General features: G+C 36.1%; 1 protein-coding gene across 2 annotated transcripts in view; it reads left to right on the plus strand.

Moving 5' to 3' along the window:
- LOC114354102 (uncharacterized) overlaps positions 1-22,554 on the plus strand; it is a 118,817-nt gene that overhangs the window by 3,808 nt on the left and 92,455 nt on the right. For both annotated transcript variants that reach the window (XM_028306359.1, XM_028306361.1), the window contains exons 3-4: positions 2,824-2,935; positions 7,565-7,820. In XM_028306359.1, coding sequence (XP_028162160.1) covers positions 2,824-2,935; positions 7,565-7,820 — 368 coding nt within the window. The remainder of the gene's footprint in view (positions 1-2,823; positions 2,936-7,564; positions 7,821-22,554) is intronic.

The following is a 22,554-nucleotide window of genomic DNA, read 5'->3' on the forward strand; positions in this document are numbered from 1 at the left end:
TTTAATGTCGAAAATTAACAAAAATTACTAAACAAATGCTCCGTAACAATGTAGGTAATTATTTTCTTTGTATGTTTACCTGATTTGGTTAAGTCAGAAAGAGAGAAAAGATCTGGTAGAGTCGTCTTACAAGTACGTTGACAAACATTACATAACTTACATCCAGGCATCCACACAAACTTTTGCATTTATAATACAGGGTGGAATTTTGTAATGCCACCTGGAGAGAAAGTACTTAACTCTTAATACTGTAATAGAAAATTTTAGTTTCAGTTTGTAGTCCTTTTTTTTTAAAAGAAGTAGAACTGCATTTAAATATTATATCCAAAAATTTGCTTGCCACACTCGGAAATCGAACCAACTAACACCCCGTATTTTTATTGCATTGATCGTTAGGGTTAAGTTAGTATAAGGATGAAATCTCTCTAACAAACTTGATAAATCACTTACCATCAGGTGATCCGTCTGCTCGTTTGCCTCCTATCACATAAAAAAAAAAAAACAAATGAAAGGAACACCATGAATTCTCAAATTATTTTGATTATTTACAGAAAATTGTACAGCATGGTAGTTTTTCAGACATCCAGATATCCATACAAACTTTCGCATTTTATTAATAAGATACGGAAGATTACGATTCGCACGTGTGCCGAAATCCGCATCACAGGACAAAGTCACTAACGCCCGTATTCACAAACGATGCTTGCTTAAGTGAAGCAGCAAATCGAACGCACAGTGTTGAATAGAGCTCTGTGATTAGTTCGTGCGTCACCCTGTGCGTCCACGTGCACTGTGAGACCTCATAGTAATGTTTGTGAATATGCACGCACATGTCTACCGCGACGCGGACAAGGAAAATCACAATTTCGTGTTCAAATGTCCACATTAGCAACGTGGAGTATGACAAAAGCATCTATGTCCTTTAAAACATTAAAGGACTTTCAAAAATTTATACGAATCCTGGCTAAGGGACCCGTGCGTGCAATGAGTCGGTATCCCGAACTCGAACACAATTTGATGGCTACAGGGCTATTTGCGATTGAACTTAATTGTAGTGGAAATTTCGAAATTCTCTTAAAGAAATGGAAAAAATCAAATGATATCGCGAACTAAGGGGAGATAGTGACATCTACCGGTTAAGGGAAAAATCCAAGTCAAGTGGCCGCACCAGAAATGGTGGGGGGAAGGATGCTGTGATTTTCTAATATAACCTTTATTGTGGATAGATTGTGAGCATTTACATTTGCAGCAGCGGATACACCTTTTACATTCATCCGAAGGAACTAGGCTTGGACGTTATTTTGTTACGTTGTAGGCATATTTTTAATAGTTTCGGGGCAATTATGGTGGGGTGACAGGATATTCCCTTGATTTTAATCCCTAACTATAAGCCTATGATCACATTTGACCGTTCTGTCTACGGGATTTAATAAACGAATGTAATAAAAATTAGTTCCATCGCGGTAAATCCAGATCCAGAAGTGATTATTAAGAAGCATCCAATAGTCTTGAGTACTCTTGAGTTTGTGTTTGTAGTAAAGTGCTTATGGAAATCTTCAGAAACAGTATGAAATCAAAGAAAATCAAATTACTCAATAAAAAAGTTATAATTTTACAATTAGTCCAGTCAATGAATGCCTTAACGACGGTGTAGAGAGAAATCCGTGTAACACAATTTTTGACCTCGGGACTTTATTTAGCCTAGTTAGGTGGTGAACATAGCAAAAGTCCCCGCCCTTCGCCCTTGAGCCGGCGGGGAGAGGGGGTTTAAAGGTACCACTTTTCTGTTTTTCGCTTAATCCTCGGAAACTATGCGTCCTAGTGACATGACTACTATGAAACAAAAAAAGCTTATTCAATTTTTTTTATAGTCGTGAAAGAAAAGTGGTTCACAATGTGTTAAAGTATTTGTCGAAGAGAAATACTAAGGGTTCGGACAAAATTTTCAGTGAATAATGTTTCCGACAAAGGTTGTCAAATTGACTGACATGTTTATCGTATAGTACAGTCAACTATGGAAATTAGCTGTGGTTTGTTTCAACTACCTATTTTAAAGTTTTTTGTCACTTTGTAAGTATTGAATTTTATGGAATTGGGAAAGAAGTACCGAGCTTGAAGCGTTCATGAGCAGACATTGTAGTTGAATATTCAAGTTCAGAATTTGATTATTGATGAATAATAATAAAATCCTACTTGCTCGATTGATGGTTTCATTTAATTTATTTAAACCAGTTTACCTATAATATAATACGTTTTTGTTAATTTATGAAAATATTAAATAAGCCTATATTCCTGAATCCTGATACATAAAGTTAGCCTATTAATTTAATACAGGTACGACTGTACCCAGTGTTGCACTATCAAATGCAATTGAAGCGCCTCTATGCCAGGGTTTTTATGTTCCTGGTCAGGCTATACCAATCGTACACAGACTAACGCCCGTATTCACAAACGATGCTTACTTAAATGAAGCAGCAAATCGAACGCACAGCGTTGAATAGAGCTCTGTGATTGGTTCGTGTGTCACCCTGTACGTCCACGCGCACTGTGAGACCTCATAGTAGTGTTTGTGAATACGGGCGTATTTATTTATTTATTTATTTAAAATCTTTATTGCACACATAAAAATACAGTGGTACAACAGGCGAGCTTAATGCCATGTGGCGTATGACATTTTCCTTTCCAAATAGCTGCTATTACCACTAGTACTTATTTTATTATTCTGTGCTATTACAACAACTACATATTATTATGATCAGTGTGACGTGTTGTCCTCTATAAATTTATGTTTCCCCACATTATTAATAATTCGTTTTGTTCCAGGTCTAAGCGAGTCCTACATCCAGGATTCCCTTCTGAACTCCCGCGCGATATCCATGAGCTCGGGCCTAGACACTGCTCACGGGGCCAGAGTGCGGAAATCTAGATCTAACCGGTTAGTGAAGAAAATAATAATATTTATCTATCAGGTTTATGTAGACAGTCATGACCAGAAATCTATCATCAGCGCCATTTTGCCACCGGTAGAGAATAGCTTAGTAATACTGCAGTTATACAAAATTCTTGTAAGAAAATTTAATTCTCCAGTACAAAATACCTCTCAGTTATACAGGATAGGGCCCTGAGGGAAGAGAGGTCAAGATATATCCCAGGAACTACATCATTGATCATATTAATTGATCCATGAAAGGTGATATAAAATTGAAGTTTGTTTGTGATAAACCGGTTTTAAAGTTACATTTTCAATGACGTTCGAATAAACGTCACTTTAAAACAGTTTTCAACTAGGGTGTAATTTTTAATTAATAAATATAGTTATTACACTAATTTAGCCTCTACAATACTAACTAAGCTACGATACCCTCCCTTCACCTGTGTATTTTATTCTCAAACACTTATCCCAGAACAAATCGGATCATAAAACTCAATTTATAACTGGTCATATCACAGTAAAGTTGTTTATATCCGCCATTTTTCATGCGGTAATCGTTGCAATAACTTAGTGCCACAAATACGTAGCATCGACTAACAGATACAAAGTATTCAGCCCAGCGTTGCCAGACGTCCCGATTTTGGCGGGACGTCCCGATTTTTAGATCAAATTTAAATGGCCCGCGCGGGACAGGCTCGGTCCCGCTTTTCGGAGAGAGACACTCACTTCACCAGACTATTGTTTGAAACGCCATATTATTCCAAAGAATAAAACTTTTTTAATTTTTTTCTTTTTTTATTCTAACATAACATTTTCTATGGCTACTTTTGTTATCTATTGTCACGTAAACGTAATTTTAAGTCAAATAAAAAGATAAATATTTGAAAACCTTTGATTATATACGTTTTTTTACTATGTCCCGCTTCTGACGGAAGAATCCCGCTATTTTCACTCAAAAAGTATCAAAGTCCCGACTTGGCGAAAAAAAAAACTGGCAACGTTGATTCAGCCCCAGCTTATATGCACCTGGACAAAGTTACTCGTGGCCTGATCGGGGCCGGGCTAAACGGCTTTACAGACTGGAAATTAGGCCACCAACTGCACTCTAGTCATAACAAGCGGTAATTTATTGCTAGCAACTAGTCACAACAAGTAAGCTAGCTTTGTATCGTCAGTACTAAATAGAGAATTACTACAGGCAGCCAATTTAAGTGGAATGTTATACATATAGCCACGATAGCCGAACGGTGAAGGGGTCGGAGTGGCCGACGCGAGATCCGAGGAACGCGGGTTCGAATCCCACCGCCGCGCCGCTCGACTATTATTTATTTATTTATTATTACATTATTTAGCCATTACATCTTTGATTTAAATAGTGTCTTAAATCCTCTTGAGGTTTGTCTAGACACTATTGTTCTCTATACAAATAAAAATAAACGTTTTAGTACATATATTGTGGTGAGCCCACTCGTAACACAAGCTTATTTAGCTTACCACAAGGGGCTAACGGGACTATTAGTAATTTGGGCAATACAAATTGCTACTAATATTTAAAAAAAAGGTGCCTAAGTATTTAACCTTGTTTTGTCGTCGCGTCGTAATTTAGAAAGAAAGAAAGAAAAAATATTACGAGTTACTTTACGAGTATGTCTTCAAAAAAGCTTTTATTACGAAAGTGAAATTTTGAGGCTATCGAACAAATTAAGGTGGCATCTGTCATTCGAATTCGTGGATAATTTCCGATAGCCAAACATGTAAGCAGAGACGTCAACACCAACAGAGGGTCTATAATGAAGCGACATTGCAGGAAGCGGGAGGGACAACATCCTCCGCCTCCCATCGTAAACCGAGCTAACAAACAATATCAACGTAGAATACCACAGGGGAGACCGAGGAGCGTTGTAACAGTGGAGAGTTGTGACATTGTTGTTTTTTGGATTAACTATCAACGAACTCGCAACAGTGCGTGTTTTTAGTTCAGTATGCTTACCATGAGTTTACGTTAGGTGTGCAGTGTGCTCGCTAGCGACTGCGTAAAAAAATGAAATTAAATGTATGACATACTGTGCATAAAATCTTCATATATTTTTTGACGTATTCGCTAGCAAGCACACCTAAAGTAAACTCATGGTAAGCACACAGGTCTCGAGCTAACAAAGCTCGCTAGTAGTTAATAAGTTCCAAAAAAATCGTCAATGTCATAACTCTCCTCTGTTACAACTCTCCTCGGTCTCCCCTATTGATATTGAACAATGGTTCCTGTAAAGTGAAAGTAGAAAACGATTACAATAATATTTTTACCCAGGAAGTGAATTATTATTGTTATTATTGTCTTAAATCAAATAATATTACTCATGTTAATCAAAGACGATAAAAACGTAACTAACAGTTTAACCAGGTAATTGCTGATACAATGTGTAAATTACAATTACTGGCATGAACTGACGATAAAACACTTACGACTTACATACACGCACGCTGAACACTAGTTTCAAAACGTTACTTTAATGTAGGTACTATGACCATACGATTTTCACTATATTCGACGCAAAGACTTGTGTCAAGCGGGGCGTAATTTTTGAAACAGAGATGCACACTTGCCAATAATTAATTATCACGTATTATAAACAACGCTATGCCTGCCTCTGTGTGACGTCACCCATAACCAGTGTGAGTGCGAAGGAAAACGTGATATGCACTGTCTTATTATTTACACCGCCTGCCACGAGTCTTTGCGCCGAGTATAGTAAAGGGTAGAAAAAACTTAAAAAGTAAACGATAAACCTACGAGACTGAAAATACGAACAACAGTATTTTAAGAAACTGCTTCTACTAAAGTGCGCTCAAGAAATATCTCATTGTAATAACAAGGATTCTAACCCTTGGTATTTAACGTAACATGCTAAAAATAAATATGAATAATTTTCAGGTTAAACTTAGCTGAGGCAAATTTATTCGAAGAATATCTTAAAGCTCCGTGTGTAGGTACTATTTTAAATAATCTGGAAGATGAAAGTCTGAAAGAGGTCAATGAAAACATTTTCGGTATTTCACATTCTCTTAGGTGTGTTCGCGACTTCGTACGCGTGAAAATATTTATAGTTCGAATTATTTCCCGTATTTGTAACATTTTTCTTTCTGCTCAGCCCCTATTGGCTGCTATATGTATAGCCTAGAGCTAGCCTCGATAGTGCTATCCAACACAAAAATATTCTTTCAAATCGGACCAGCAGTTTCTGACATTAGCGCGTCTAAGCAAACAATCTCTTCAGCTTTACGGTCCGCAATTGTATTTGCATACATTTATCTAATGAAAATATAAAATACAAAGTGCCACTGATATTTACTTTGTAACACCGTGTTCTACTTAGTAGGCCGCATCTAGTGGGCACATCCTCCGCTAACTGGGTCGCACCGAACTTGAACTTGGCTTCCGGAGGGTAAAGCCGTGATACCATGTACTTATATCTCATCGACTTTGTAAAACGAGCTATACTAATCAACTTTGTAAAAGTGTTGCCGGTGTGATTTTTATTTAAGCTAATATGGTACGGACAGAAGCAAAACATGATTACGTCTTAGGCCTTGTGTGGAGGGCGAATTCGCCGCGTTGGCGAGATACTAGCCTAGCAGCCAATACATTGCGTCCACAAGACACGCGCAAGTTGTTTTGCGCGTAAATCGCGTCATACATACGCTCGTGTTCGCGCGAAGACATTCGCGGTGAATTAGCCCTCCTGGACAAGGCCTTATAATAAGTTCTTATTTGGCACTTCGATGGCGAGTAGAAATAGGCGAATAGAATAGGTTGGCGCTGCCAGTAGTAACATAGCTGCTGTAACATAAATATTATATTTTCTAATCCATGAAACTCCTAATACGCTCTCTATTTTTGGTTAGGTCGCTCTTTACCCTACCATCTAAATTAACCACGCTTACCTCTCGATTTCGGTATTAATCTCAATCAAGGTAGCTACTATAGTTGGGTACGGTATTCAATCACAGTTCCCTTGTGAACACAACGCTTGACATGATACGCTCATGCTCCAAGCGTCGATAAGCCTAGTACAGCCGCCTGTTGTGACAGTTGTCAACATTGACAGACATTGCCGGTGACGTGTCGTCATGATGCATGACACGTCCTTGAGTTAGGTTTCTCACAGACGAGCTATAGTCAACGGGACGTAAATGCATTAACGCTACTTAAGATTGCACAAGACGCAAGCCGCTATCAACCGGAAAACATGAAAAGCATTGGGGGAGGCCTATGTTCAGCGGTAGACGTCCTATGGCTGAAATGATGATGATGATGATTGGGGGAGGCCTATGTTCAGCAGTGGACGTCCTATGGCTGAGATAATGATGATGATGATGATGATAAAATTGATTAATGTACCGCAGTTGTTGACTCTATTCACTATTGTTGATCCTCGTGTTTCGTGATCTTCAGGATTTTTCGCACGTTTGGCTTCAGACTATCAGGATGCAGACGATGCAGTTGTCTTTGTCGTTAGGCAAATGTCGTTCGTCTGTAAGAGTCCGGTTTGAAAGCATCAAAATATATTATATTACTCACCTACCTATAATCATGATTATCTGTGGAATGGTGAATTCATTTACAAAATATTTCAGGGTCACTTGGCTGGCAAGCGAAGGTCTCACCAACTACCTCCGGCGCGTCATCCAAGATGAGAAGAACCGAGAGATACAAGGATGCCACTCCTACCAGGACCTGTCCAGCATACCTGAGAACCACTATGGAGTGGTGACGGACAGCAAGGGCCGCAGGCTCTCCTACCAGCGAGCGGTGTCGGGGGAGGACCCGGTGCTCCCTACGAGGTACCAAGACTCCAGTCTAAGGAAGAAACTAATCCCGGAAAATTGGGAGGTGAGTGGACTTTTTTATATCTGACAATAATACCTTTTCTATCTGTGAGAGATAGACCGTTGATCCCACAATCAACAATTCAATCAAAATCAATCAATTTCAACATTTTCAACCATAAGAGTATCGATACCTCTCATAGAAAAAAATATTACCTATATACATATATGTATAATGACGGACGAATAAAAGATTGATGTTACGGTGAGTTGTGCGATCGCGCGTCAATAAGAGATTTAGTTGGGCGGTTCAGCACATAGCTTTGTGCGTGGGGCACACCGGGAGCTACAAGGGTTAGCTTGGCTAAGTATTTTAAGTAAGCTCTATGAGCTAAGCTGCATAATGAAGCTGCGTTAAGGCACTATCGGGACCAAACCATTTAAATAACCAATGAAAATACCTCCTACATACTATTAGAGGCCGGTCGATCTATTCTCATAAATAATACACTGGATACTCATCTTTCACATTATATTGCCTTATTTTAGATACAATTCATCACTTAGCACAAAAGCGCGCGGAGTCGTCTCCGCGCGTCCCTCTATTCTGACGTTTGATGCTAGCGTGACATTGACGTATTGTCAATGTCACTATGACAGCAGCTCATTGGCTATAACGATACCGCTATTTTAACGTTTTAGATTTTTCATAATTAACAATACCTATTGGAAAATGTTGAAACATCATAGTCAAGTTCAATAATTCCGTGAGCGTTTAATTCGCTTTAGATATTTTATATCTTATAATAAACTAGTGACCCGCCCCAACTTCGCATGGGTGCTAAATATACAAACCTTCCTCTTGAATCACTCTTGCCCGTTTTCACCATCAATCCCTAATTTTTAAGTAACCCCCATGAAAACAAAATTCCTGTTATGTGTTACCATAGAGGTCACTTAAAAATTAGGGATTGATGGTGAAAACGGGCATATCTATCAAAAAAACCGCTTCAAAATCCGTTGCGTAATTTTAAAGATCTAAGCATACATAGGGACAGACAGCGGAAAACGACTTTGTTTTATACTACGTAGTGATAGTCCGAGGGTACTTTGAGTATTAGTTTTGAAAAACTTTTCAGGCTTTTATTGTTCAGTTTAACCAATTTGCTGCCATTTCTTAACATTAAGTTACACTGGCCCGCGCATAAACGGTGGGATACAGAACTGTGTCAGAACATACTTAGCTGACCTGAAATCGCCTGATTATGTACAGCCAGCATAGTTTATAATTCACTTAGTGTGTGTTAGTGAGGCTTATCTATTATTTCGCAGGTGAAATTAAAAACGTCTGCTGGTCCGCGGGCAAGCGAAGCTTGTTGGCATCACAAACAGAATATTAAATTTATTTTTGCATTTTTTACTGCAAGCTGCTTTCAATTTTTATAGTCGTGGTTTCATTTTCCTTTGTGGGGTGGCATTATATATGCTTTTAATAAAAATTTGTTAATAGACCCATTTTGATAATTTAAATAATATAGAAAGGCAGATGATGCAACGTTAAATCTCGTATTAACTAAAACTGGAGCATGTTGAGAATTTCCAAGTGGAAATTGTTTTACATTGTGTGAATTCAGTGGTTCTGGTTTTATTAAGCTCCGCTGTACATTCCGCGTGCAATGAATTAAATTACGCTTTCACATTTAGGCAACTTTCGCAGCGCGACAAACGCGCGACAGATGCGCTGCCGATAATTTCATACTATGTGACTGCGGATGCATGCTTTCACATTATAAAAACGCCGCTGCAGCGCTGCTGTCGCGCTTCTCACGCCCTAATATGAAAGCGGCCTCAGCGCCTTTTCACAAATCCAAGTTGACAAGTGCTGAATCGTCATCATCAATATCAATTTATGACTACGATCACTGTGTTCTCGGTGTGTCTCGCACCTCTGTGTACTTCCCGGCATCGGCTGGTGGTATCGGATCGCGTGTCGCACGCACATCCCCGCCCGGTGTAACCGCTCTATCTCGCCTCGCTTCACTTCCTTCCATCGACTCATGACCCTTTACCTGCCCGAATAACTCCTAAGTTTACGTCACTTCACGGCGGCTAACGTGCTTCATAATCGGATTGTAATAGCAGCGATTACTATGCGCTCATTGACTGGGGAAATGGTGGATTAAGTAAATTGATTTAAATAACTCGAGGGAAATGCATGGATTAAAAAATTTATTATAATTTATTCAAATACAGGAAAATCGGGTCTTCGCCGTCATTATGAATTCTTACATTATTCTTCATCTTAAGGGATAATATGAGTCAGATTATCCTAATACTACAGCCGCAATAGACGTCAGAAATTGACTCAATCATAACGGCTTAACGTGTCCACTGGGGAGAGAAATTATATTTCACGATAACAATAATATTATTAATTTAAGCTTATACTTATTATCCAAACCAAACTGGGAACAATTACAAAAAGTGCTTTTTAATTTATTTGTGCATCCCATCTAGGAATCGAATCTGGACGCACCCGATCCAATCTACTCACTAGTCCTTGGAGGCGTTTATCAGATTAATAATTATTTTTAATCACAATTTCATGTCCCGTATCTTATTACGTGTTTGAATAATTACTTTACCTACTTATTCATTTGCTTATCGAATTTTAATATTGAAAACAAGATCACGTTTGAATGCTTAAATAATTAAAATGACGCGAACGTAAACAACACACTTCGATAGCTTTCTGTGATGGCATTATGCAGATCATAACGACTGAACGATTTATCTAAAAACATTAATGACGTGTAAATTTCGAGCTAAAATGTATCGTAAACACTAGCTGACGCGCGAAATTTGTATCGCGTGAAATCTAATAAAATTTATAATAGTGTTCATCAGGGATAGGTAGTGTAGGATTCTAATGGTGAAAGATTTTTCCAAATCGGTCCAGTACTTTAAGAGCCTATTGAATACAGAAACGGATCATCAAATCTTTCCTCTTTACAATATTAGAAAGAAAGAAACGAAAAGGACATCACACAAAAACATAAAACATAAAACATCTGGCAATAAGTGCGATTTCGCAACAAAGATGTATGTAGTCTGATTTGTCAAACTGTAGGTACAGTCGAGTTCATAAATATATTGGCAGTGCCCATTCAAAATATTGTAGCGCAGTAGCCAATACTGCGCTACCGCAACATGTTAATGAACAGTTTATATGATTACATGAAATAGATGATCGTTAAAACGCTAACAATATTTTGAAACATTGGCACTGCTTATATATTTATGAACTCGAGTGTACCTACTTACATGATGCCTTAAAAGGCAAATTACCAGCCTTCGAAGCATGGGTCACTTTTCTTTTCAGAATTGTTAGGCCGATAGAAATTAACCTACTCATACAATTTCTAATTGGGGATCAATTTAAAACATTTTTCCCACAGACGTATAGAGAACCTTCGTTTTTAAGTCTTTAAAAAATTTCCCATTTGGATTGCCTTCAAAGACTATTTTTTACACGTTTAAAATAACTTTTTAACAGAGAGATTTCTTTTCTCAAATTATAGTCGTTGTTTTGCTACAAATAAAGTTTTTATTGCCTTGCCATTTAGATTTTTTGAGAATAGAAAACATCTCGACAAAATTATATTTTGGTACAAATAGTAATTACCTACCCAACGTCTAGAAAAATCTACCAAATAACTCAATGACCAAAATAGCAATCTTTCGCGTATGTCACCGAATATTTTGCCCATGCAATATACCACCCACACCCGACCCCTGCCTTATTATGTTGCAAGAGCAAGGATTATTCCAGGGAGAGAGAAACCAAAATAACACAGAGCCTTCTAGAACAATACATCCTACGTCCTATCACCTAATTAGAAAAATCTTGGAATAACTATTTTAGTCATTAATGCGTAGGGGTTCGTTATTTTTATTATCCGCCGAAATCTTAATCAAATGATAGAACAAAAGATATTATGACAAAAGAAGCTTATTTATATCATTGAGGAATTTTCCCATGTTGATTTCTCAGTGCCTTCACTTATTCTTTTTTTTTAATAGAAGAGACTTGACTTATAATTGCAAATGGTGATGTCACAATTTTAAGTTTTCCGTTTGTTTTTAGGAATCGTTCAATATTCCGATTATTTTTAGCACTCTTTATGACAACATTTCTTTCAATTTTGGTCGAGTTCATTAATTTGATGATTTCAGTATTTATTTTTTTTACAGAAACGTATCTTTTCACACCTCGCGTCATTTGTTGGGTCAGCAAATTTAATTTTTCATTTCAGTTTCAGTATGAAAATCCTTAATAATTACAGACGATGACATAAACAGTAGGATTAACGTAGGATCAAAGAAGGGGTTCTGTTGTTTTAAACTTCTTAGGAACTCCAAAAGATTCTTGATTAACATGGTTACTATTATAAGATAATAGCCCAGTAAGCTGCTATTTATTCAAGAGGAGTCAAAGGACAACAAATCAATAAACTTTTCGACCTAGCTGATCTTAGGTGAAAAAAAAATCATCATGGAAAAAAGTTTCGAATGATGAAAATTAGAATGGCTTTTTTACTGACTTAAGCCGCTATTGATTTATTAGAAAGTATAGAGAAGCCACAACAGATCATTTTTTACATAATAATTTAATCATTTATTAAAGATCAAAGAACACTTAAAACTACCTACATTCTAAAACTTTCCCAGTTTATATTGCATCATGAATTAGATAACTTATCTTAAAAACTTATTTTTGTTTATCTCGATAGGTTTCATAAGTTTTCAGCGGTCGAAATATTTGCGAACGAAGAAAAACATGATTGGGGTAAAAAATATATATGTAGGCGGTAAACCCAGTGCGCAGGTGCCCAGCGTTTGGGCGCCTATAAAGTTGTTCGCTGGCAGCCCTAGCGTGCAGTTTAGGCAAGTTCGCGACCGGCGCTAGACGCCCAACCACCCTCGCTGTTAGCCAAACTGTATCTCAACACCATAATTCACGAACTTTACCACTTTGATTCTCAACTCTCTAATTCGAAGTAAATTCAACCGGAAATTCACCCCAATCGCGAGTTCTGTTACTTCTCAAAACTTTGAAAGTTTAGAACCGGCGTTCCCGCTGGCCAACCGCGGGTACTTGTGATTTCTCCGTAAGTATAACTTATTTTACTTTTTAAGTTTGTTATTATTACTTTTTTTTTATTTATTTATTTTTTGTTCATTGTGATTTAATGTCTGTCTCATCGCTTGTGGCCAAGTTTGGCAGCGGTCACGACGCGAAGTTCTGTTCGCGATAAAATCAGCGCTATATTGATTCGGGCCAAGGTGTTTCATTAACGCTTTAAGTATGAGGTCGGTTACGGCGACTTTCCTAATTTTGTTTGGACTTATTCACAAAAAATCCGGGAGAAACAGAAGACATTTGCACTCCAAATAAAATAATTTTCATGTTTCTTTCGACTCAAAAGTTTTTTAAAAAGTTGTTTAAATACTAATTAAAATGATATCCGAGACAGGTAATATAATAAACGATGAAATAATTTACTTTGGATTGTTAGAACCACGGACTTGTAAAGTGTAAATAAAAATAATCGGAAAACAATTAATAAAAAAACATAAATTGCTCATGTTAAATGCTAAATACTGAATTAGGCTAAAAATTACGTTGTGAAAACTTTATTTTAAATGTCTGTGGTTAAACTCTAGACGGTTAAAAAGTTCTGAATTAGTTTACAAATACTTTAGAAGTGGTTAAAAAGAATTCCTGTGAAGGTTATTTTGTTAATTTTAAAATGAACGTCAACATAAAAATGTTAAGAATGTAGTTACAGTCATTTTAATAATGTATTTACAACTTCAAAGCAAAATTCAAGAAAATGGAAATTGCCTAAACCCATAAATAAAATTAAGTACAACATACGAGTAAAGCATATAATGAAAAATTGCTTTAACATAAATAATATTTTTGATGTTGTAAGTAGAACCATTTTTATCATAAGTAAATAAAAGATGTCCAAAAGTTATCTTAAGTCCGACTCGTGTCTTTTAAATAAGTCTGAAAATGTTTAATTTTTAACAATAAATTAATTTCTCTAATCCTGAGTCCAAATAAGTTTCGTAACTTAGCATTCAGCTGCAAACAGTGCTATGACGCTGAATTTCAGTGGCAAGATATTTTTTCAGTGCACAAAATTTCTCCTTTATTTTCAATGTAACATCTGTTAGCAGTTTTATGTTGTCTGTTTCATTAGTGAATGCTCGTTTTATCTTGACTCTCAAAATGAACGGCTGGAGAATAACATTTACATAATTTTAAATAACTATGCAACTGAGTCCAACCCTAAAAAAACTAACGGAAGATGAGATCGTAATAATTTAGACACGACACAAGTAATAAAGTTATCGTTGAATACATAATAAACTCAGTCCTCTTTGCATAAAGTTCTTAAGGCCAAACAACAGAAATGTATGCGTTTACATTTGTTATGAAAGTTTTGGGAAGCGCGGTCGACGTAAACATAACCCATTTCTATCCGTACTCGTATGATGCCTTATCTTGATTGAAATGCTATTTTAAGCGTTGGTAATTAATGCTACTCGTATTAATTAATACGCACAAAGGCTTATACTTTGTTAGTAGCTATAAAAATTGGCACCCGATTTACCTACGTAACAATAATGAGCTTTGCTACAAACGAGTCGATTTCTCACGTTCAGGCACCAAACCATTAATTTGGAGCTGACCTCAGCGAGACTTTGTTAAAAAAATAGCGTATCATGCTATCAAAAATTGGATTTTTACTGAAATTAAAACACGCATGATAATACTTCATAATCATATTTCTTATCATATCTACCCAATTTACTAATTAGTAAATTTGAACGCAGATTCCGGAATGGATGTTTAGCAAAAATCTAAAGTTTATTCAGTTCAGATTAAAGCAAACGGTGCCTCAACATTTAAAAAGGATTTCAATTTATTATATTAATCCAATTAAAATAAGCAAAGCTAAGATTAAATTATTATCTACAATAATATAGGCGAACCGTACCTATAAAATGAGATTCATTGGGACAAATAAATCAAAAATGTAAATGTAAACGTTACAAATACACCTCTCATAAAATAAATTATTCATACGACAACTGTTGGACGGTTCATCTTCACTGTGAATTATGCCGAGTGTACTTGGATTTAAGCATCATCGAAAATTAATAGTCCCTAACGATCGACTTCGTTCCACATTTGATGATGCTTTATGATTACTGTGATTAAAACAGTAAATTCTTCATTTATTATTAAAAAATAAGTAGGTATATGTAATTTAAAAGGCCTTACTGCTACTATTACCTACGTTTCTTATTCCCGAACAAAAAATATTATGCTGAAAATGTTAGTAAGCTTTCGGCTAAGAAAGAAATAATATGAAATTATTAGTATAACAAACTGAAGAGCTTTTGTGGTCTTTCAGTTGATTTGATTTAAATACATTGTTACATTATACATTTATCTTAAAGAAAGATATTTTTGGGCCGGTTCCTGAATTGAAATTTTTAGCTTGAGTGTACTCATCTTCTCAAGTATTAATTTGTTTGAAACGTTCATACTTGATTAGGAGATTAGCACGTTCAAGCCAATCTCAATTCAGAATCCGGGCTGTATTATTTAAAAAAAACAGTAGGGCATATTACTACAAGTACCTAGCTGTTTATAATTAAAAAGCATGCATTTGCTTGGTTTTAGTTTTAAAATTTAAATTGGGTCTTTACTGGTACTTATGGTACCTACCTATATAAAGTTGAACGGACGTTTGCGCTCGTGTTTTTCAAAGTATTTCGAACTCAGTAGTAGGTACTTTCATCACAAACGGCGAAAGAGCTCGACGCGAGACGATAAGTTCTCTATGAAATTCAATTTATTGCAAAAACATTGAACTAGCTGGTGCTTCTGATACGAGGCAAAAACTTTGTTGTGTCTACAAGATAATTTTTACTCAATCCGCCCTGGCATTAATCATTTTTGACGTTCTTTAGCTGAGGTTTATGAAACCGTTATTAATAATCGAGTCTTCGTTTTTGTCTCGGGATTAACTGGCTCCCTTCTATTTACATCCTGAGCGAGCTGGGATATTCTGCATGATTGATCCTAATAATGTTAGATTCTTTCCTATTAATTACATACTAGCTTTTGCCCACGGCTTCGCCCGCGTGTAATTTACCTTATCACAGAATCATTATACATTACACGTTATTCTAATGTATAAATAATAATACTGTAAGGTATCGTCGTAGTCGGTAGTTTTTACGTGAAAGAGTAACAAACATACATCCACACTTTTGCATTTTATTAGAGGATAGAAACTCTCAGTCTCAGTTGTATATTCTGGCGTGTGACTGTTCAAAAATCAATCATGAAGATTGAATTTGACTTAGAGCCCAGTTTGATCGATTGTTTTATAGTTGAATTAAATCGATAATTTTACACAGTCTACAATCGAGGTGATCAACTAATCCGAAAGCACGCGTTGTTTCGTCAAAATATAAATCATAATGAAAGATTTGAAAAATTCTTACTTCTGTGTGTTTCTGGAATGTAATTTACGTAAAATCACGGCGGACAAACAATCGGCAGCACGAATTGATAAGTTGGAACTTTACAAGGATACAATGGCCACTTACGCGACCCTAATGAGCTCTCGACACGAATGCCAATGCTTACGATGTTTTAAACTTAGTTCGATACAATTTTTTTCCAATAGTTTTGATCTTTTTCCTTGCATCGGTTTTTAGGGATAGGTAGTCGACAATGCAATGGCTGGAATATTTAGATATTTACGTACATTTACGAGTATAATATGATGTACATGACATTACAACTCTGACTGACATGAACTGTGACTCTGAAACTAGCTCTAACTGACACTAACTCTGACACTAACTCCGACTCTGACACAAACTCTGACACTAACTCTGACATTAACTCTGACACTAACTCTGACACTAACTCTGACACTAACTCTGACACTAACTCTGACACGAACTGTGACTGACAGTAACTCTGACAAACTCTGACACTAACTCTGACACGAACTGTGACTGACACTTACTCTGACTCTGACACTAACTCTGACTGCCGATGATAACTTCGTTGCCTTAAAAAGCCAATTCACTTAAGTCTAACGGTCATAGCAGACTTATCAACTCGGAAAGGGATCAGCACCGTATCGCCTTTCGCGAGCTGTCATCGCCTTCTGCGCGCTGTCAATCGCGAGGCGAGGGCGTTACGGTGCGGATAAGTGTGCGTTGCAAGTTGATACGGTTACGATCCCTTTCCGGGTTGATAAATGTACGACTTCCTTAAATCAGCTGCATCATCGCAACTGTATATCACACGACCGGAGTTACACACCACAGATCAAATAGTACAGCCATTGAAACATACGTAAAATAATATAAAATAATAGTTTAAATTTTTCAAACTAATAAGTATTTTCAAATGCTTAAAAGCAGATACTTATTTAAAACATAGAATGTAAAGTAAAATAATACATATTCTAATGTCATAATAGTCGTACAGTTGCTTTACGATCTCATACGTCTCAATGCTGACTGGCCGAGCCTAGTGGACTATGATCTTACCCTTTTCCATGGAACAAACTGCAGTGATATCTAAATATATAAAAGGAGAAACTGACTGACTGACTGACATATCAACGCACAGCCTAAACGGCTAAACTTAGGCATTTGAAATTTGGAAGGGACGTACCTTAGGTACCGTAGAGGTGCACTAAGAAAGGAATTCCCGAAATTCCCACGGGACCGAGAATTAGCGGGAAAATCCTTTTGTATGAAAAATTTAAACCGCTTAAGTTAGACGCTTGAAATTTGGCATGCAGGTACCTTAGTAAACTTAAAGCTTAGTTACAACAGGATATTGCATAATTCCCACGGGAACGGGAGTTAGCGGGAAAAAACATTTGTATGAAAAAATCTAAACCGCGTAAGATAGAAGGGGTAAAACGGGATCCACGCGTACGAAGTCGCGGGCGGCCGCTAGTTTTGCTATATAGGCGTATATCCCACACATGTATTATGTATGAGTCCTTTTAAAATGTCAGGACCAACCACGCATTCCTCGGCCGAACTCGTTACGTTCATTCTACCGAAAATGTTATTTGCCAAAAGAACGTAATGTGATTCCCTTATGATTGCCATGAAGAAAACGATGCGTGTAAATAAACTGGTGATTTTATTGAATTTGTGTTTAGATCTAAAATGGCAAATAAAAAAAAACTTAAAAAAACTTAATTTAAAAAAAATAGCAGCACCTAATATTCTTAGTAGACTCCAAAGACAGATGAATCTCTGATTTATTAAAGTAAGCTCGTTTTTCTGATTTAGGTACTACTTGATACCAAATCGACTACTAATGTTACATCATAATAAAAGAAAGTAATTAGATTGTCAAATCTAATTATAGGCACTCTAATTCAAAGGCACCAATGGGGATGTTGCCTGGGTCAAAAAGCAAGAGTTTTAATTAGTCCGTCAGTTAACTTATCAAAAAATACTCTACACGTATTTTTCACTTTTTCAAACTAATGAAAATTTAAAGAGATAAAGCGCCCCAAAGTTCATAAGAAGAGGCCCGTGACGTCAACGCTTGCTTAAAAATGCCGCACGTTGTGACGTCGTGCGCAACTTCAACGCACCATAACTATGTAATTATTTGTTAGATTGACAAATAAAAATATATGTGTCCAATATTTTTTGATATTAAACATTACGGACTAAAAAAATTTTTTTAGGCAACTAGCCAATTATTTATAGGTTAATATTTGGTTACCCAATTAATTTTATGTTTTACTAAGTATTATTTATCAATAATACCAAACTCGTAACAGATAAACATTACGATAGACAAGAACAATAATCTTCATTTGATGTCAGTATTATTACGGGACTATAAAACATTTACGAGTCGATAACACAACCAGTATGTTTACGAATGTGGCTAATCCTTAACTGATGGGCCATGAAAAATTTCCTTTGCAAATCATTTCAAACTACAGGTTAAGAAAACCCTTATATAAAAAGAATATTATAAAGTAAACGATTATTTCAATGACAAAAGTGCGTGGATTTTACCTGCCTAGCTCGCACTTATTACGTGTCATGTAAGTTATAAATTGCTGTATTTGATCGAAAAAGAGGCTGACAAAGGTGACTGAATTTCTTCCGCCACTTCTTCTCAGCACCGCATGTTGCATGCTGTCCGTTGGTAGGACAAGCTATATTTGGCCCTGGAAAGGGCCTGTGTACTATTTGATTTTAATTTTTATTTGAGAAATGATGTACCTCTACATAGAGATGACAATGCGCATCATTATCCACTGCTAAATACATATAAAACAGAACATCTGCTGTGTACCGCTTATCAAGCAAATAAATTAATTTTGATTTTGATTTGATTTGATTTGATTTGAACAATCCTAGATTGTCTGGAAGAGAGCGCTTCATAGCGATAACACCACTTAAATTGTGCCGTCTCTTTTGTGTATTTCTTTTCTTGTTCTGTGTGGTGTACCTATAAAATATTTATCTACGAGTATCTACTTAAAGCTCTTACCTCAAAAAGTCCATTAAATGTTGACCCCTTCATTCATTCAGCATTTATTGCTGCCATTATTTCTGAAGCAGGTATAGATTTCTTACATAAATTAAAGCTGGAATCTTAACTAATACATTTTGAATGAAAGTAAGTAACAACACAAGACGTATTGCCCACCTGATTTATCATTAATTCCCTTATAAGTCGGGAAACCCACCAGTTGATCAATATCTAAGCATTATTTCAATGCTCTGTGTTGTGTCATCTGGGAAATAACACTTTATTACGTCACAATAGTGGTTATGAATTTGATGATGAGATGTATGATCATGATGTACTGTCAAAGCCTTTTAAACCACCTTCGTGCAAAAAACATAGGTACCTACTGCCTTGCAACTAAAATGGTTGGAATGAAGGAAAGACAGTTATCATGTGACAGGGCTACTTTTGGGGAGATTTAGAATGTTATTACACTGGGAAGGAATGACAGTAATATCGATATCATTATATCATTATTAGCTACGATAGCCGAACGGTGAAGGGGACCGACTCGAGATCCGTGAAAAGACTACTGTGGTGAGTCCAATCGTAACACAAGCATATTTTGCTAACCACGAGGGGCTAACGGGACTATTAGTAATTTGTATTGTACAAAATACTAATATTCTTTTTTAAAAATTACTGTGTGTCTGGTTCGCTTAGAATTTGCAGAAACTATCAATATTACTTCTATGTAAAATAAATAAATAATAAATAGCACTAGAAAACGGAAATAAACATACTTAAATACTTTTTTTTGTAAATACATACACATTATACACAGACCTGTCACAGAAATTAAAATTCATCATTTCAATTTCTGCCCGGCCGGGAATCGAACCCGGGACCACTACACCAAACGGCCGACCTGTATTATTTTGTTGTCTGTTAGGTGTTAATTTTCTTAACTGTCTGATCTAATTAATGAATATAAATTGAAAAAAAATAATATCACAAACGGTTCCAAGTTCGTTTGAGGATAGTCAAGTTTTAATTGCCAGCAAGTTGGCTGTCATATGAGCGAGCACCCACACTAATATGTTTAGAACTTCGTCTTCCACATCTATTTGATTTAGTGCCATCCTAATGCTTTCGTGCTGTTTCTTGCACGTATTAGTTGTGGGTTATTGCAGGGCTAATGGTAATTTAGAAATATGGTTAAACTCTCTTGAAATATTCAGTTTTCTAAAGATAGCCTGAAACTCCAACATAAATTGGGTTACAATGTTTTAACATTAATTGACATAAACCTTATCAATCCCTCAATTAGAGACTGTCAATTGGAAATTCTAAGAATATACTTTACTATGACGTCTGATGTTCTTTCAGATTTTTAAATGCTAAAAGATTTTTCAACCAGACAACCTATAGAGATAATGCTAAGAAAAGAGATCAAGCGGTTAAAAACAGAAACCTCTAAACAAAGTAAAAAATTAAGCTTATTTAAATTACATTTCATTCTTATTTTTCTTTTCGGACACATATCTCACAAAAATAATCACAATTTTTTCAGCCTACAGAAAAGTATCAATTCTGTGGAGTAGGGGAGTAGTTAATCAAATTAAAATTTTCAAAAAAATCAAAGAACCGTCATCACAGCTCGAATGCATTTTCGACCACTGGACTTAATTTGTTACTAATAACCTCTAGTATAACCCCTTTCAATAGGTCGAGTATCCCAATCACCCTGTATACTTAACAAACTATCATACCAACAATATCAGACGCGTCATAAATTTCGAGACAGATTGTTTATTATGCATGTAAAGTCTCAGATATCTCCACTAAAGCTTATCTTATCCCTGTGGATTACTTACTTTCCCGGCTCAATCGTGTTCGCGTTCAACCCGAGCTGAAAATGGAACATCCACGGCTGTCAGTTACAATAAGTACAGAAAAGCATTTCAGTGAAAAAGAGATGTGGTTTATTAGCAGTTCAATTAAAAGGCAGTCCATTCCACACGGCTAGCTGTAACTAAGCGTGGATACGCTGCAACTCCATATACAGGGTGGCCAAAACAGTGGGGTCTAAAAGATAAATTTAGATTCCTTACATCAAGGTGTACCTAGATAGGTACACCTTGATGTAAGGAATCTAAATTTGTGGGTGTGATTTAAATAAATCACCCCCATGTATGTTATACAATATTGCTTAGTTTAGGAGATAGAGTTAATTTTGTGATATTTTAAAATTTTATGACCTAGTAGGTTTTAAATTTTTTTATATTATTTTTGGGTTGACTTTTCTCAGATTTCTTTTTTTTGTCAGATTTCTTATTAATTGCAGATGTTTGAAAAAAAATAATCACCTTCCTATCTTTGATAAAAGATACAAAAGTTTTGATAGAAACATTAAAATTATGTTTTTAGCAGAACACTATCAAATTTTCAACTTAAAAGTTTAAATAAAAAAAAGAACTTCCATAGGTCCGCAGTTTGTGAAATTGTTTTGGACCTATGGAAGTTTTTTTTTAAAGTTTAACTTTTAAGATAATTTTTTTTAAAGCCTACTCATAAAAACCGGTCATAAAATTTTAAATTATCACAAAATTAACTCTATCTCCTAAACTGAGCAATATCGTATAACATACATGGAGGTGATTTAGATACACCTTGATGTAAGGAATCTAAATTTTTCTTTTAGACCTCACTGTTTTGGCCACCCTTTATTAATTTTAGCATTAATTATAAAATAATTAGAAACTACAGGGGAGACAAAACGGTATAAGAAGTTTACCTTATGGTCTTATTGCGTACATTTATTAAGATTTATTTAATAACTTATAATTAGGATATAAAACAATTATAAATTAAAAATAGTGACAGCCAGGATACAGGTGATGAACAGGCCGAAGGTGGAAGCGAGCTTCACCCAAAATCCTCAACTGGCTATCTTGCCTCTAACTGCCGGAACACAACAATGCTGTTAACATTGTTGTTATGGCGACAGACTTAGGTAAGATGGTGGTAGCTAGCCAGACGGACTTAGAACAAGCCCTACCACCAACCAAACCGAATAGAAAAATCTGCCCCCACTGGGAATCGAACCCGGGACCTCTGCGTCTGAAGCAGGTGGTCTTACCACTAGACCACTGAGGCGGTTGGATTGGATTCAGGATAAGCTTTG

The sequence above is a fragment of the Ostrinia furnacalis genome, unplaced genomic scaffold (assembly GCF_004193835.3).
Source record: "Ostrinia furnacalis isolate ACB-3 unplaced genomic scaffold, ASM419383v2 OfSCF1918, whole genome shotgun sequence".
Taxonomy (NCBI): Eukaryota; Metazoa; Arthropoda; class Insecta; order Lepidoptera; family Crambidae; genus Ostrinia; species Ostrinia furnacalis.